Raw genomic sequence first — 13,846 nt, 5'->3', positions numbered from 1 at the left:
AGGGTTTGAAGGGTGTGATCTATAATTTGAGGCATGGATTTGAGATGAACTCTATTGGAATTAGTTGCTAGCATCTCTATTATGCTATTCTCAAGGTTTGGTGAGATGGGAATTCAATTTGCCTCATATATTCATCAAAATCGATCAAAGGAGGGCTGTCTACCTGCCGACGGTCTGATCGCGGCCTTCATCGATTTGACTGCCAGCGGGAGCAGAGCCAGATTTTCTCTGTTTTTCATCTTGTGTCAATATTTTACTTTAACTAATGCATTGTGATATATCATATGATCAGTGGAGGAGGAAGTGGTCTTGGAAGGAAGTTGAGAAAACTGTTGGATGATCGGGGCAAGGGTAAAAGAAGATTGGCAAATTCAGAGTCAGAAGGTGATCATGGTGATTCTAATTGGGTGTCCTCACAAGATATTGGTGAGGAAGCTTCATCCTATGCTGATAATGTTGATTTTGATGTGGATGATGCTAGTGATGAGGATATTGAGATAAACTATCAAGCTTATGTTGGGCATAAGAAAAATTAGAATTCAACTGAATATACTAGGGCCTGAAATACATATTAGTATGGTCTTGATAATGATGCAACTCTACCTCACTTTTATACCATGACACAACAAGATGCTTTCTATGACCATCTCTTGCGCAAGAACATATTTGATCATAAATTGATTGATTGGGCTTATGTGAGAAGTCAACCTAGCATGATTGTCTTAACTAATATCTTTCAAGAACTAGGTCTTTATGAGTTTGTCAATTTCAAGTGTGATTGGAATGCAACAGTCAATCGACAATTCTATGCTACTGTTGAGATATCTCACAATTCTAAAAAAATTGAGTGGATGACTAGATCTAGGAGATATGAAGCTTCATTCAGGGATTTTGCTCATGCCATCAGAATTCCTTTTGATACTGTCTATGACACTATCGATATAGGACTGACCTCTTTGAGTAATGAAGTTTAAGTTTTTGCATATGCTTGAATTCTCCTTCTTCTAGTTTCCTTGTATTGGTTCCCTTGCAAGTTTGCAAGTTCTTGATGTTTTGTTGTGATTTTTGTTTTTGTTTTTGAGCTGAAATTTTAAAACCTTGTAAAGTTGATTTTCTTGATGCTAGAGGCATAGAATTCACATACACATGCATATGTGGTGGGGTCTTGAATTTTCTTGACTCTAGACCATCATCTTGAAGAGTCTACTTTCCTTATGATCTTGTCTCTGTTTTGATTATCTTCAAAGTTGCAAGCTTTTGGGCACAAAGACACATGAAATGGTTTTAAATAGAACACATGGTTCATATTCTATTCGTGGAGTCATATTACCTTGAAACTTTCCATCTTGCTTTATCTTTGAGTATTTTGCTTTCGCTAAGGTTTGATGTGAGTTGGGTGATTAAAAATAGGAGAAGACAATCTATTTCGCAAGAAATTATTGAGGTGCCCATTCACCCCTCTCTAGTCGTTACTTTCGGTCTTACACTTGGTATCAGAACTGATTTGATCACTTGTTGACTTTAACTGGTTTTGTGATCTGTAGGCGACATGGAGATGAGTGGGAAGATTCTGCTGTTTGATGGTCGTAATTTTTCGTACTGGAAGGTGTGTATGGAGGCTTATCTCTTAATCGAAGGAAGTACAATTTGGGAGGTAGTTGATTCCAACTACGAGATCCCTGTTGCTCACATGACTCAGGTTCAAATCGAACAGTATGAGGTCAACAACAAGGCCAGAAATATTTTGTTCACAAGTCTGAGTCGGAATGAGTTTAACATGGTTCAGCACCTCCATATTGCCTGGGAGATCTGGACTACTCTGAGTGTCTTTCATGAAGGCACTAATCAAATTAAGGCCAGATGCCAAATCACATATGACCAAAAATATCAAATGTTTGTGCAAGGCCCTATAGAGTCTCTAGATGCTATGTTTGCTCGCTTTGATGGAATTGTTAGCAATCTTCGATCAACTGGTGTTTTACCCTATTCTGACCACGAGAGAGTGATCAAGCTTCTCTATGCTCTGGATCGTAGCATATGAGAAGTGAAGATGTTGAGCATTGAAGAGTCATCAAGTTACGGCACATTAACTTGTGATGAACTCTTTAGCAAGCTCAAGTCCATCGAGATAGCCAAGGCGGCTCGTATTGGTCTCAGAAACCCCTGTCTCAAAACATGGAGTTGGTTTTTGGATCTAGCGGTGGCAACCAGTCTGGAGTTGGTGTTTTTTGTGTTAACACTTTATCTAGTGGTTTTGCTTTGTCTTCCTCGTTCTCTATCACAGAGGAGCAGTGGATACGCTTGATGATGAGGATCTTGCACTGATTATGAAGAAATTCACCCGCTTCTGCAACAACTGCCGAGGCCAGAGGAGGGGCAGTTCCCGTGCCTACTTTGAGATGGTGGCACTACCCACTTCAAGGCAGACTGCCCCAAACTCAAGAAGAAAGAAGACCGCGGCCACGACTACGACAAGCATAAGAAGAAAAATAAGAAGCCCTTCTTTAAGAAGAACCGTGATAAGATGACCAAGAAGATGGCCAAGACGGCTTCTATGTCATTCGTGGAAGCTCTTGGTGACATCAACACCTCTTCAAGCGAGAAGGAGAGCTCGGAGGAGGATGAACCGCAAATGAAGAGCAAGAAGAAAGCCAAGGACTTCACATGCCTCTGCTTCATGGTGGGCAACAATGACTCCGAGCTTAATCCCTCTGAGGTATTGCCTTTCTATGATCAGCTTTCCATCCAAGTCAATACCTTGAATGATACTCTCGTTAGCTAGGATAGGTTACTTAAGAAAGCTGTGCGTGAGTTGAAGGAGCTTAGGCCTAAGTATGGGTCTATTTTTTCTGAGCTTGCATTACTTAGGTCTTGGCGTGATGATGAGGAGTGTGAGAGTTGTTTGGTGGTTATGACAGAACTTGCCGAGCTTCAGGCTTCGCATGCTCAAGTTGTCAGTCAACTTGAGACTGCTGAGAAGAAGTCTCTTGAGGAGGAGTCTAGGTCGACTCTCTTAGGTGCTTGCAAGAATTGCTCTTTGCTTGCAAATGATATTGAACTGAAAGCCAAGCACATTAAGAAATTGGAATCTAGATTGGAGAGTGCTGGAAGTTCGAAGGATGTGTAGCAAAATTGTTCCACCTGCAACATCTTTCAGAACAAACTCAACTGGGTTAGAGGGCAAGTTGAGAAGCTTTTGGTCGAGAATGAGTATCTCCTTTCACTAGTGGAGAAATGCTCAGAGGGCAAAGGCAAAATGAACTTGATCTTGACCAGGACCAAGATGTGTGCCGATAAGGCGGGTTTGACTCTTTGGTTGGATTTTGAGAGGATGACTTAGAGAGTAAGACTGTGTTCATCACACCTACTACCGTAGAATCTGAAAAGTCTAAAATCAATAACACACCACAAACCATCAAGAAACCCATTCCACAACCCACAAAGAAGAAGCTCGCCTCACAACTCAAGAGAGCTCCGTAGCCCAAGATGAGAGAGCATGTGAGAGAGCCCTGAGTGACCGACAATCGAGTTCCCGAGAGATACTACCACTGCACCTACTTGCAGAGAGAGGGTCACTTGCTTGGGTTTTGCTTTCGCCGTAGGAGAGATGAGCGGCATGAGTGGGAGTGGGGCACTCGGGACATGTACCACCCCTATGTTGGTATACATGAGACTTTTCCTCGCTTCTACTCACGAGTCCCTAGCACTTTTCAGTCTCTTCCTAGAAGTGTTGCCCGGCGTGGATCCTACCATGACTCATATGGTTATGTTCATGTGTAAGAGGTTTTGAGTTGTAGCGCTTTGGCGGACCACGCATTCCTCGACGTGGAACTCGCCCCCAGCATGCTATTGCTAGGATTGATTTGCATGTACCTGCTTTGGCTACTTCAGGGTGGATGACCCAGTACTAGATTCTCAAGAAGTTTATGACTAACCCAGTACTGAGCCATCCACCTACTACTCTTCTCGCATGTAGGTGGCAGACGGACGTCTGGAGAACAAGTGACTCATTGACTCCGATTGTTCGCGCTATATGACCAGAAATTCATCATGGTTCTCCAGCCTCACCCTGACGAAGCGGCATGAGTACATCACTTTCGAGGATGATCAGAAAGGAAGGGTGAAAGCCAAATGTATGGTAAGGGTGAATGAGAGTTTTACACTCAATGATGTGGCTTTGGTGGAGCATCTGAGATATAATCTTCTCTTTATCTCAGTTGCTATATGACTTGGAAGTGCGTTTCAAATGCGATACTTATCGAGTTCTTGATTCTTCTAGCGTTTTCATTTGCAAGTTTTCTAGAGTTGGGAGAGTTTTTGGAGCTAATTTTTCTGAGTCTCTTGGTTCTTCTCATTACTTGATTGCTCAACCTTCTTCTGAGCTTTGGATGTGGCATAGGAGGCTAGGGCACATGAGCTTTGATTTACTTACTCGTTTGAGTGCCCTAGACTTGATTCGAGAAGTATCCAAGCTCAAGTTTAAGAAGAATCTTGTTTGTGCTCTCTGTCGGCATGGTAAGATGGTTGCTGCCTTTCACCCACCAGTCAATCTGGTGATGACTGAATGACCGAGAGAACTTCTCCATATGGACAATGTTGGTCCTTCCCGGGTTCATTCCGCGGGTGGGAAGTGATATATACTTGTCATTGTTGATGATTTCTCTCGCTACTCTTGGGTCTACTTTCTTGTGAGCAAGAATGAAGTGTTTTCATACTTTTGGAGCTTGGTTTTGAGATTGTTCAAGGAACTTCCTGGTGCATTGAAATCAATTCATAGTGATAATGTCATCTAGTTCAAGAAATATCTCTTTTATGCTTTCTGTCTTGAGTATGGCATTGAGCATCAATTTTTTGCCCCATGCATTTCTCAGCAGAATGACATGGCTGAGAGGAAAAATCGTACTTTGGTGGAGATGGCTAGGGCGATGCTCGATGTGTGTGGACTCCTATGAAGTTTTAGGCTGAGGCTATTAGCACAGCGTGCTACATCTCCAGTCTGGTTTTCTTGCGCTCGATTTTAAATTTGACTTCTTATGAGTTGCTCTTTGTGAGGAAGCTGAAGGTCTCACACTTGAGAGTCTTTGGTTGTCGATGCTTCATCCTAAAGCGTGGCAACATTGACAAGTTCGAGTCGCATTCTTTCGATGGTATTTTCTCGGGGTATTCTCTTCATGGTCATTCTTATAGGATCTTTAATCTTGACACTAACATCATCGTGAAGTCCTGTGATGTGACCTTTGATGAATCAACCACTTATGCTAGTGCTTCCTTTGAGTGTGCAGGTGACCATGAGATTGGTGAAAGCATCTTCTTGGATGACGACCTTCTAGCTCTTAGGGATGACGAGGATGATCCACTACCTCCTACTACATTCATTCCCGAGCTAGCTCCTGCCTTTTCTACACCGGTAGAGGGTCCTGTAGCCTCTTCTTCCATTTCAGCTGTTTCGAGCCTGCACTAGCAGTGTTTGAGGGAGAGTTCCTCTTATAGCGTGAGGCCCCTTAGCACATTTAGTGGCATCACCCACCACACCAAATGATTGGTGATCTCAGCGAGAGGGTAACTCGTTCCAAATCTGCTCATCATGCTCACTTTATTGATTCTGCATTCGTTGCTTTTTTGAGCCTCATGATGTTGGACATGCTTTATCTGATTCAAATTAGGTCAATGCCATGCATGAAGAGTTAGAAATTTTTGAGAGAAACCAAGTTTGAGTCATAGTATAACCACCTCATAATGTTCACACAATTGGCATAAAATGGGTTTTCAGAAATAAACAGGGAGAAGACGGGTCTATAGTGAAAAACAAGGTTAGGCTTGTGGCTCAAGGTTTCACTCAAGTAAAAGGGATAGATTTTGGAGAGACCTTTGCACCTGTAGTTAGGCTAGAAGCCATTAGGATTGTTTTTACATTTGCGGCATCCCAAGGTTTCAAGTTGTACTAAATGGATGTCAAAAGTGCTTTCTTAAATGGTTTCATAGAAGAAGAGGTCTATGTCAAGCAACTCCAGATTTTAAGCACCCTAAATACCCTCATAGAGTGTATAAGCTTAGGAAGGCTTTGTATGGGCTTAAGTAAGCTCCTCGAGCTTGGTATGATAGTCTTAAGTTTTTTTGCTAGGGCATGGGTACGAGATGGGGTCTGTAGATAAAACTTTATTCACTCTCAGGTATGGTAATGATTTCCTATTTGTTCAGATTTACGTGGATGGTATCATCTTTGGTGATTCTTCTCATTCTCTTGTAGTGAAGTTTGCAGAAACTATGAGGGGGGAATTTGAGATGTCGATGATGGACGAGCTCGACTTCTTCCTTAGATTATAAATCAAGCAATGCAAGAAAGGTACATTCGTCCACTAGATGAAGTACACAAAGGATTTACTAAAGAAGTTCGATATGAGCGATGCTAAGTCCTTGGCCACACCGATGGCTACCTCGACAATGCTCGATCCAGATGAAGATGGAGAGGAGGTGGACCAGCGAGAGTACATGAGCATGATTGGCTCCCTCCTGTACCTGACGGTGACAAGACCAGATATTCACTTCGCTGTTTGCTTGTGTGCGTGCTTCCAAGCTTCACTAAGGACGTCTCATCGCCAAGCGATGAAACACATACTCAGGTACCTCAGGCACATCTTGGAGTATGGTCTTTGGTATTCTGCCACTTCTTCTCTTTCTTTGAGGTTTTTTGAATGCGGATTTTGCTGGTTGTAGAATTAACAGGAAGAGTACATCTGGTACCTGTCATTTCTTGGGTAATTTTCTTGTGCGTTGGTCTTCTCGCAAATAGTCTAGCGTTACGCAGTCTACTACTGAAGTTGAATATGTAGCTACTGCTAGCTGTTACTCACAAATTTTGTGGATAGTTACTACCTTGAGAGATTTTGGATTGGATTTCAAGAGTGTACCACTTTTGTGTAGCAACACTAGTGCTATCAGTTTAGCCAATAACCCAATTCAACATTCAAGAACCAAACACATAGATGTGATACTCCACTTTTTGAGACACCACAATGAGAAGGGAGATATTGAGTTGAGCTACATTGATACCCAACACCAGCTAGATGATATATTCACCAAGCCTCTAGATACAACCAGATTTGCCTATTTGAGAGGAGAGCTTGAAGTGTGCCATTCCTATGGCATTGTGTGAGGGGGAGTTGCCCTTGTAAATACTTTTGAGCATTTTCATTGCATCCATAGTAATTGAGCTTTGACTTGTATGTTTTTAGCTTTTTCTTGTGCTAGACTTGAATTTGGACTAAGTTGAGTAGTTGTGCGGAATAATCTTTTAATCTTAGGCTCTTCTTGATGCTTTGACATGAAATATCTCGAGCAAGCTAGCTTTTTCTAAGATGAAATTTGGTAATTTTATGAATTATATAGGCTATAAAATGCTACTTTCTTGATCACCATGTTCGTATTTGCTTAGGCTTAGTCAATACTTGTGTTAAGACTAATTTGATGAATATCTTGTTCTAGGATTTCTTGGTTCAAGACAGTGGATTGGAGAACATTGCACTATGTTTTCTATCTTTGTTAAATGTTTAGCTAATGATAGAACCTTAGGGAACATGTGTTCCTTGTGTCGCAAAGGCACTACTTAACTTGATCTTGTGACCATCTTGATAACTTGTGCAAATTGAATAATTATGAAAAATCAAGTCTCTTGTGCTAAAATATGATCCAATACGGTTGTCCTGAAGCCTCAAGTTGTTTGCCATATCTAGCCGCGCGACACTTTGCTTGCATAAGAGGCAACTTGAGAATAAATTGAAAAAGAGAAAAATGTGCCTAAATTTTAATTTCTTTTTAACCACTTGATCAATCTAAGTCTTGGTTTCATATATGAGCGTTTGCAAAGCTCTATGTCTTGAACTCTTGTTTGCCTAGTTTGAGGTTAAAATTGTCTAGTTCTTCATGCTTGTATTGACTCGGCATAAGCGGATGCTTATGTGGTGGTCACTTTGAACATGATTCGGCTACGTGAACTTCAATGCGCCAACCAATTCTTCGGATTTAGCTTGTAATACTTTATGTCCTTGTGTCACTGTCTCTTGTTGAGCCTCTATGCAATTGTGAGCTTCACCTTCTCTGTTTCGCAGACCTTTGACAACTCTAGCTCTTGCAAATATTTTGTGGTATACTTGTGAAAGCTCATTAGGATTGCATATTCATGCAATGCATAATATTTTATCCTTAATATTTGCATTGCCAAAGGGGGAGAAATCATGAAAGAAAGTCTCAAAGGGGGAGAAAATGTAACATATGCATTCATCAAGGGGAGCATAGAGAGAGTATCTTTTGCATTTTTGCGTTTTTATTTGTTTTTTTTTTTTTTTTGGCTTGTCTCTTCTTCTCTTCAAGCCTTTGCAATCTTCTTATGCTAAGTGATATGTTTTTACTCTTTCTTGAGTTTTTGTCACTTGGATGAGCTTTTTATGCGATCTTCAAACCTTCCTTTGTTCTTTGTGATGTTGTTAATGCACTCATCAAGGGGGAGATTGAGAAACAAAGTTGAGATGTGCCTTGATTTATCTTATGTGATGAGTGATCGACATTGTGTGGCTTTTGTTGGTTAGTATATGCATGGTTATATACTGCAACGTTGATTTTGTGTAACCAAAGTTGAAAAGAATTAGAGTTTGTATCGTTGTCTCGGTGCAGGAAGCTTACACTCACCGGATAGTTCGGTGTGAGAGTTTTTGACCTCACCGGATAGTCCGATGTGTGGTAGATGTGAGCACCGGAGCTTTTTAGCGCAGAGGCAGAGAAATTCATTTACCGGAAGGTCTGGTGTGAGTGAGTGTGAGCACTGGACTAATTTTTCCAGAGAAGGGTGCAAATGTGAAAGTCTGGTGCGGTAGTCTTACCGGATGGTCTGGTGTGTGCACGAGTGATCACTGGAGGCTTCACCGGACAAAGATTTCTAGAGAGGTTGAAAAACTAAGTTCTAGAGATGATGTACTCACCGGATGGTCTGATGATGGGTGTGTGAACACCGAAGAGTATCATTGGAGCTTTTCAGTTTTGAGGCAAATGTTGTGGTGTTCACAAGATTGTCCGATGTTAGGATTTTATGATCATTGGACTAATTTTTTCAGAGAGGAATGCAAAACGGGTTCCAGTGGAGTTGTACTCACTGGATGGCTCGGTGTTGCACTGGTGTGAACGACGAACCATCCGGTGTTCATATTCTTGTTACGTTTGATATTTTTCAACTTGATTTCGATTTGAACTAACATGTGATGATGTTATATGATTCTGGAGATGCATGTTTGCTGGTCTCATGGTGTGCAGGTGATGGATGCAACTTGGCGGTCGACGACGAGTGATCTGAGCTAAGCTGAGTGCATGGTGCCGAACGATCAAGGAAGCTGGGTGGAATCAAAGATGATCCTAGCAGTACACGTGAAGGTCAAGCAAGGCAAGCGATGAAGGTTGATGAAGGCGGCGTGTTGACAAAGTCAAGCGAAGGGGATGCCGGTGCAAGTGACAAGGCGGTCTGAGGGATCGGGAGCGAGAGAGACTTGCTGGTGGTCAAGATCGCAAGACGGAGGACACACGTCGACATCGAAAGACTTGCTTGAGGTCAAAGCAAGCAGCTATGAGTCACGCCTTAAGAAGCATGCGAGTCGGTTTCCCGGTTTGACCACAAAACCACGTGTGGATGGAGTGCACGTGGCATCATCACAAAGCTTGCGTCGAGGCAAAGCTAAGTCGTGAAGTCGCCACGATCGTCCGATGGATGGAGGAGAAAATAGACTAAAATATCTCTAGTGGTAGGTATGAGTGTACTACAAGAGGGATATTTTAGGAACAGTCAAGAAAACTTGGGAGTTAGGTTTCCTAGGTTAGAAATGGAGGGGTATGGTTGGTTGAGAAGTCTACCTCTTGAGCCATCCATATGAGAGCCTTGTGCTAGGTTTTTAGAGGAGAGAGAAATACTTAACCTATGTAATATGTGAGAATATTGAGAGATAAATCTTTGTAATCCGATGAAATAGGGTTAGGCTCTTTAAGTAATGAAGTTTAAGTTTTTACATATATTTGAATTCTTCTCATTCTAGTTTTCTTCTATTAGTTTCCTTGCAAATTTACAAATTCTTAGTATTTTGTTGTTGATTTTCGTTTTTCTTTTTGAACTGAAATTTTAACACCTTAGGAAGTTACTTTTCTTAATACTAGAGACATATAATTCACATACACATGCATATATAATGGAGTCTTGAATTTTCTATCATCTTGAAGAGTTTACTTGTCTGATGAACTTATCTCTGTTTTGTTTATCTTCAAAGTTACTAGCTTTTAGTCACAAAGTCATATGAAATAGTTTTAAATGGAACCTATAATTTATATTTTATTTGTGGAGTCATATTGTCTTACTTTCCATCTTGTTTTGTATCTCTAAGTATTTTGTTTCCACTCAAAGTTTTAAGGTGTGTTAGCTGATTAAAAATAGAAAAAATGTCATCTATTTTATAAAACATTATTAAAACGTTTATTCACCTTTTCTAGTGGCGACTTTCCATCTTAAAAAAATACTAAACTAGGAGCAGAACTTTGAGATGTATGCATGGGAGGAGATGAGATAAATGCAGGAGATGTCTGAGCAAGTGAGGCTATGGCTACTTGCTTGTGTGTGATTTGAAGGAGGAGGTGAGGTGCGGTGCAGCAGAGGATGATGGGAGCTCTGCAGGTGCGGAGCAATGGCGACGATGGTGATGGGGTCTTCCCTTACCCGGGGTATGTAGAGGTTGATCCCACAGGGAGATATGGCCGGGTAAGATGATCTTGGCTTACAACCTCCTTCTTGATCAGTTCATCTTCTTCACCAAACTCTTATTCTGTTGTTGTTTTTCTTTTTCTCCTTTCCTCCCCTGTTTGCACTTTGCACTACTGCAGTACAGTGAGATTCTTGGCAAGGGCTCCTCAAAGACAGTGTAAGATCATCACAATCCTTTTTTCTCATGTGAAATTTGACCTATTTCATCTCTGATCCTAATACTAGTTAGCATCGATCTTTGCTTGTGTGATTGATTTCTTCTCACTCTTCTTGTTTGTGATGATGGTGGTGATCAGGTACAGGGGCTTCGACGAGCACCTTGGGATGGAGGTGGCGTGGAACCAGGTGCAGCTGCACGACTTTTTGCGCAGCCCCGGCGAGCTGGAGCGCCTCTACAGCGAGATCCACCTGCTCAAGTCCCTCCGCCACCGCGCCGTCATGCGCCTCCACGCCTCCTGGGTCGACGCACCCCGCCGCTCCGTCAACTTCGTCACCGAGCTCTTCACCTCCGGCACACTCCGACAGTAAGCTCACCTAGCTCATCGACAGTGCGTTTCTCGGTTTGCTCGCGGTGGTGCCAATGGCGGGCGCGGCGTGGCAGGTATCGGCAGAAGCACCGGCGGGTGAGCGCGGCGGCGATCAAGCACTGGTGCCGGCAAATCCTGGACGGCCTCGCGTACCTGCATAGCCACGGCATCATCCACAGGGACCTCAAGTGCGACAACATCTTCGTCAACGGCAGCCAGGGCCAGGTCAAGATCGGCGACCTCGGCCTCGCCGCCGTCCGCCGCCGCACCTCGCCGCACGCCGCCCACTGCGTAGGTAGGAAACCAACCAGCGATCTCATGCCCTTGGAAGAACAAGAGGTGAGATCTTTCTGACGGCCGAAGGTGTGTTCTTGCGCTTGATGGCCAGGCACGCCGGAGTTCATGGCGCCGGAGGTGTACGCGGAGGCGTACGACGAGCTCGCCGACGTCTACTCCTTCGGCATGTGCGTCCTCGAGATGGTCACCCTGGAGTACCCCTACAGCGAGTGCGCCCACCCCGTGCAGATCTACAAGAAAGTCACCTCCGTACGATCATGAAGCATTTCTGGTTTTTTTTTTTTCTGTTTTCAGATTAACATTTCTGGTTCCTTTTCTTTGTTTGATCGACCGATTGATCACAGTATCGTTTGTGATACCTCTAATCAGGGGATAAAGCCGGCGGCTTTGCACAAGGTGAGGGACCCCGCGGTGAGGCGGTTCATTGACAAGTGCTTGGCGCCGGCAGCACGGCGGCCGTCGGCGATCGAGTTGCTCAACGACCCTTTCCTGCAGCCGGAAGACGACGGCTTTTGTGTTGGAGATGGGGATTATAGTGCGATGTTCAATTACCTGCACCAGCCTGCTTGCCTGGACCACCACCATGCCGGCAGCAATGGCTCCACGGCGAGCAACCGGCTGTCGAATGGCGTCGTCGACGACGACGGCGCCAGATGGGACTCTGACGACGATGATGATGGGAGCATGTTCCATGGCATCCACCAGTTGTTCAATGAGCATGAAGATGAGCACATTGCTGGTGTGGATATCACAATCAAGGGGAAGAGAAGGGAGGATGGAAGCATCTTCCTCCGACTGAGCATCGCCGACAAAGACGGCACAGGTGATGACTCTGACCATTGAAACTTGAAACTTTTAGATCGTGTTTGGAACGCGGGAACTTTTCCTTGTTCTTAAGGGAATTGAACTTTTTCCTTGTCATGCCGCAGGTCTGGTTCGGAAAATCTATTTTCCCTTCGACGCCGAGGCCGACACCGCGCTGAGCGTGGCCACAGAGATGGTTGCGGAGCTGGACATCACTGACCACGAGGTGACGCACATCGCCGAGATGATCGACGGCGAGGTCGGTGCGCTGCTGCCACATTGGAGACCAGGTCCTGGCATGGACGACGACGACGACGACGACGGCAACGCCGATGCTCCGGACGCGTCAGGCGCTAGCTATTGGCGGAACTGCCGGTCCAGCGCGTCCTCCAGCGGCTCGCTCGCCGACTACATGTCGTCGGCGGCGCGCCGTGGCTGCCGGTGCGCGGAGCTGCACGGCCGGTTCGAGGAATCACGTTCAAAGCTGACGAAGAGCAGGTACATTTCCAGGTCTCAGGGTGCAGCCCCGACGATGCAGGCAGGCAGGCTGAGCAGCGTGCCAAAGACAAGGAGCTCATGGACATGAATGACTTGGCACGGAATGACACTACTGAATGCTCAGAACAGCCTTGATTTGTTTCCTCACAGAGGCAAATCCTATTTACCTGATCGCTATGATCATAGCAAGATCGAGCGAGTCATCCTGCGTCGATACGAATCGCAATTTTCGCGTGTCGACATGGGATCGGAGCACCGACCAGCTTGCAGATAGGAAAAATTGCGCATGTCGGTACCGCTACCGTGATCAGGGACAGGAATTCAAAGGGCCGGCCTTGTGATGAGGATGGCTGACAGCAACCTTGATGAGCCTTTTCACAACCTCGATCAGCTGCAAGAACAAAATCTGTACTGATGAACAATGCTATTGATGCTTGGCACACTTCCGGCCGCGTCAATCTACAGTTTCTAGATTGGTTTGATTCTTCTGTTTCAAAGATCAGGCAAATTCGGTAGGCAAGAAACTGAAATGTGATCAGGGTTGAGTTGCATGTAAGTAATCTTTTGTATTTTTATTAAGTTACAAATCTAATAATAGATATACTACTTTGGACAGACAAGTGCCACAATAACAAGAATCTAGCCTTTTCACTCTAAACCAGTTTTGCAAAATTTAAAAATTATAATAGATGAATAAATAATCAGGAAAGTTTCATATTTTAATCATTTATCCCTGATCCTATTCAGTGTTCCCAAAAAGCAACATGGAGAGTGACATGCTGAGCTGAGATGCAGCAAAGAAAGGTGTATTATGCAGAAATTTCCTGAGCTGACATATGAAAGATGGCAAGTTGGTATCTACCTTTATGTACTCAATTAGGCAGGAAATGCTAGAGAAACAAGAGTCTTGTCTAAAGTTGCATCCAAAGACCAA

The 13,846-nt window shown here is 43.8% G+C and overlaps 1 protein-coding gene across 1 annotated transcript; it reads left to right on the top strand.

Moving 5' to 3' along the window:
- The first annotated feature begins 10,585 nt into the window (after positions 1-10,585).
- Positions 10,586-13,525, top strand: LOC133891784 (probable serine/threonine-protein kinase WNK3). The gene is given in 8 exon segments (XM_062332533.1): positions 10,586-10,783; positions 10,906-10,943; positions 11,083-11,310; positions 11,388-11,608; positions 11,702-11,859; positions 11,980-12,433; positions 12,540-12,884; positions 12,887-13,525. Coding segments are annotated over 8 exon segments (1,707 nt in total). The 5' UTR covers positions 10,586-10,681; the 3' UTR covers positions 13,048-13,525.
- Positions 13,526-13,846: the final 321 nt, after the last annotated feature.

Source organism: Phragmites australis, chromosome 14 (assembly GCF_958298935.1).
Source record: "Phragmites australis chromosome 14, lpPhrAust1.1, whole genome shotgun sequence".
NCBI lineage: Eukaryota > Viridiplantae > Streptophyta > Magnoliopsida > Poales > Poaceae > Phragmites > Phragmites australis.
The sequence above is the reverse complement of the archived record's forward strand: the minus strand, read 5'-3'. Positions and strand labels throughout refer to the sequence as shown.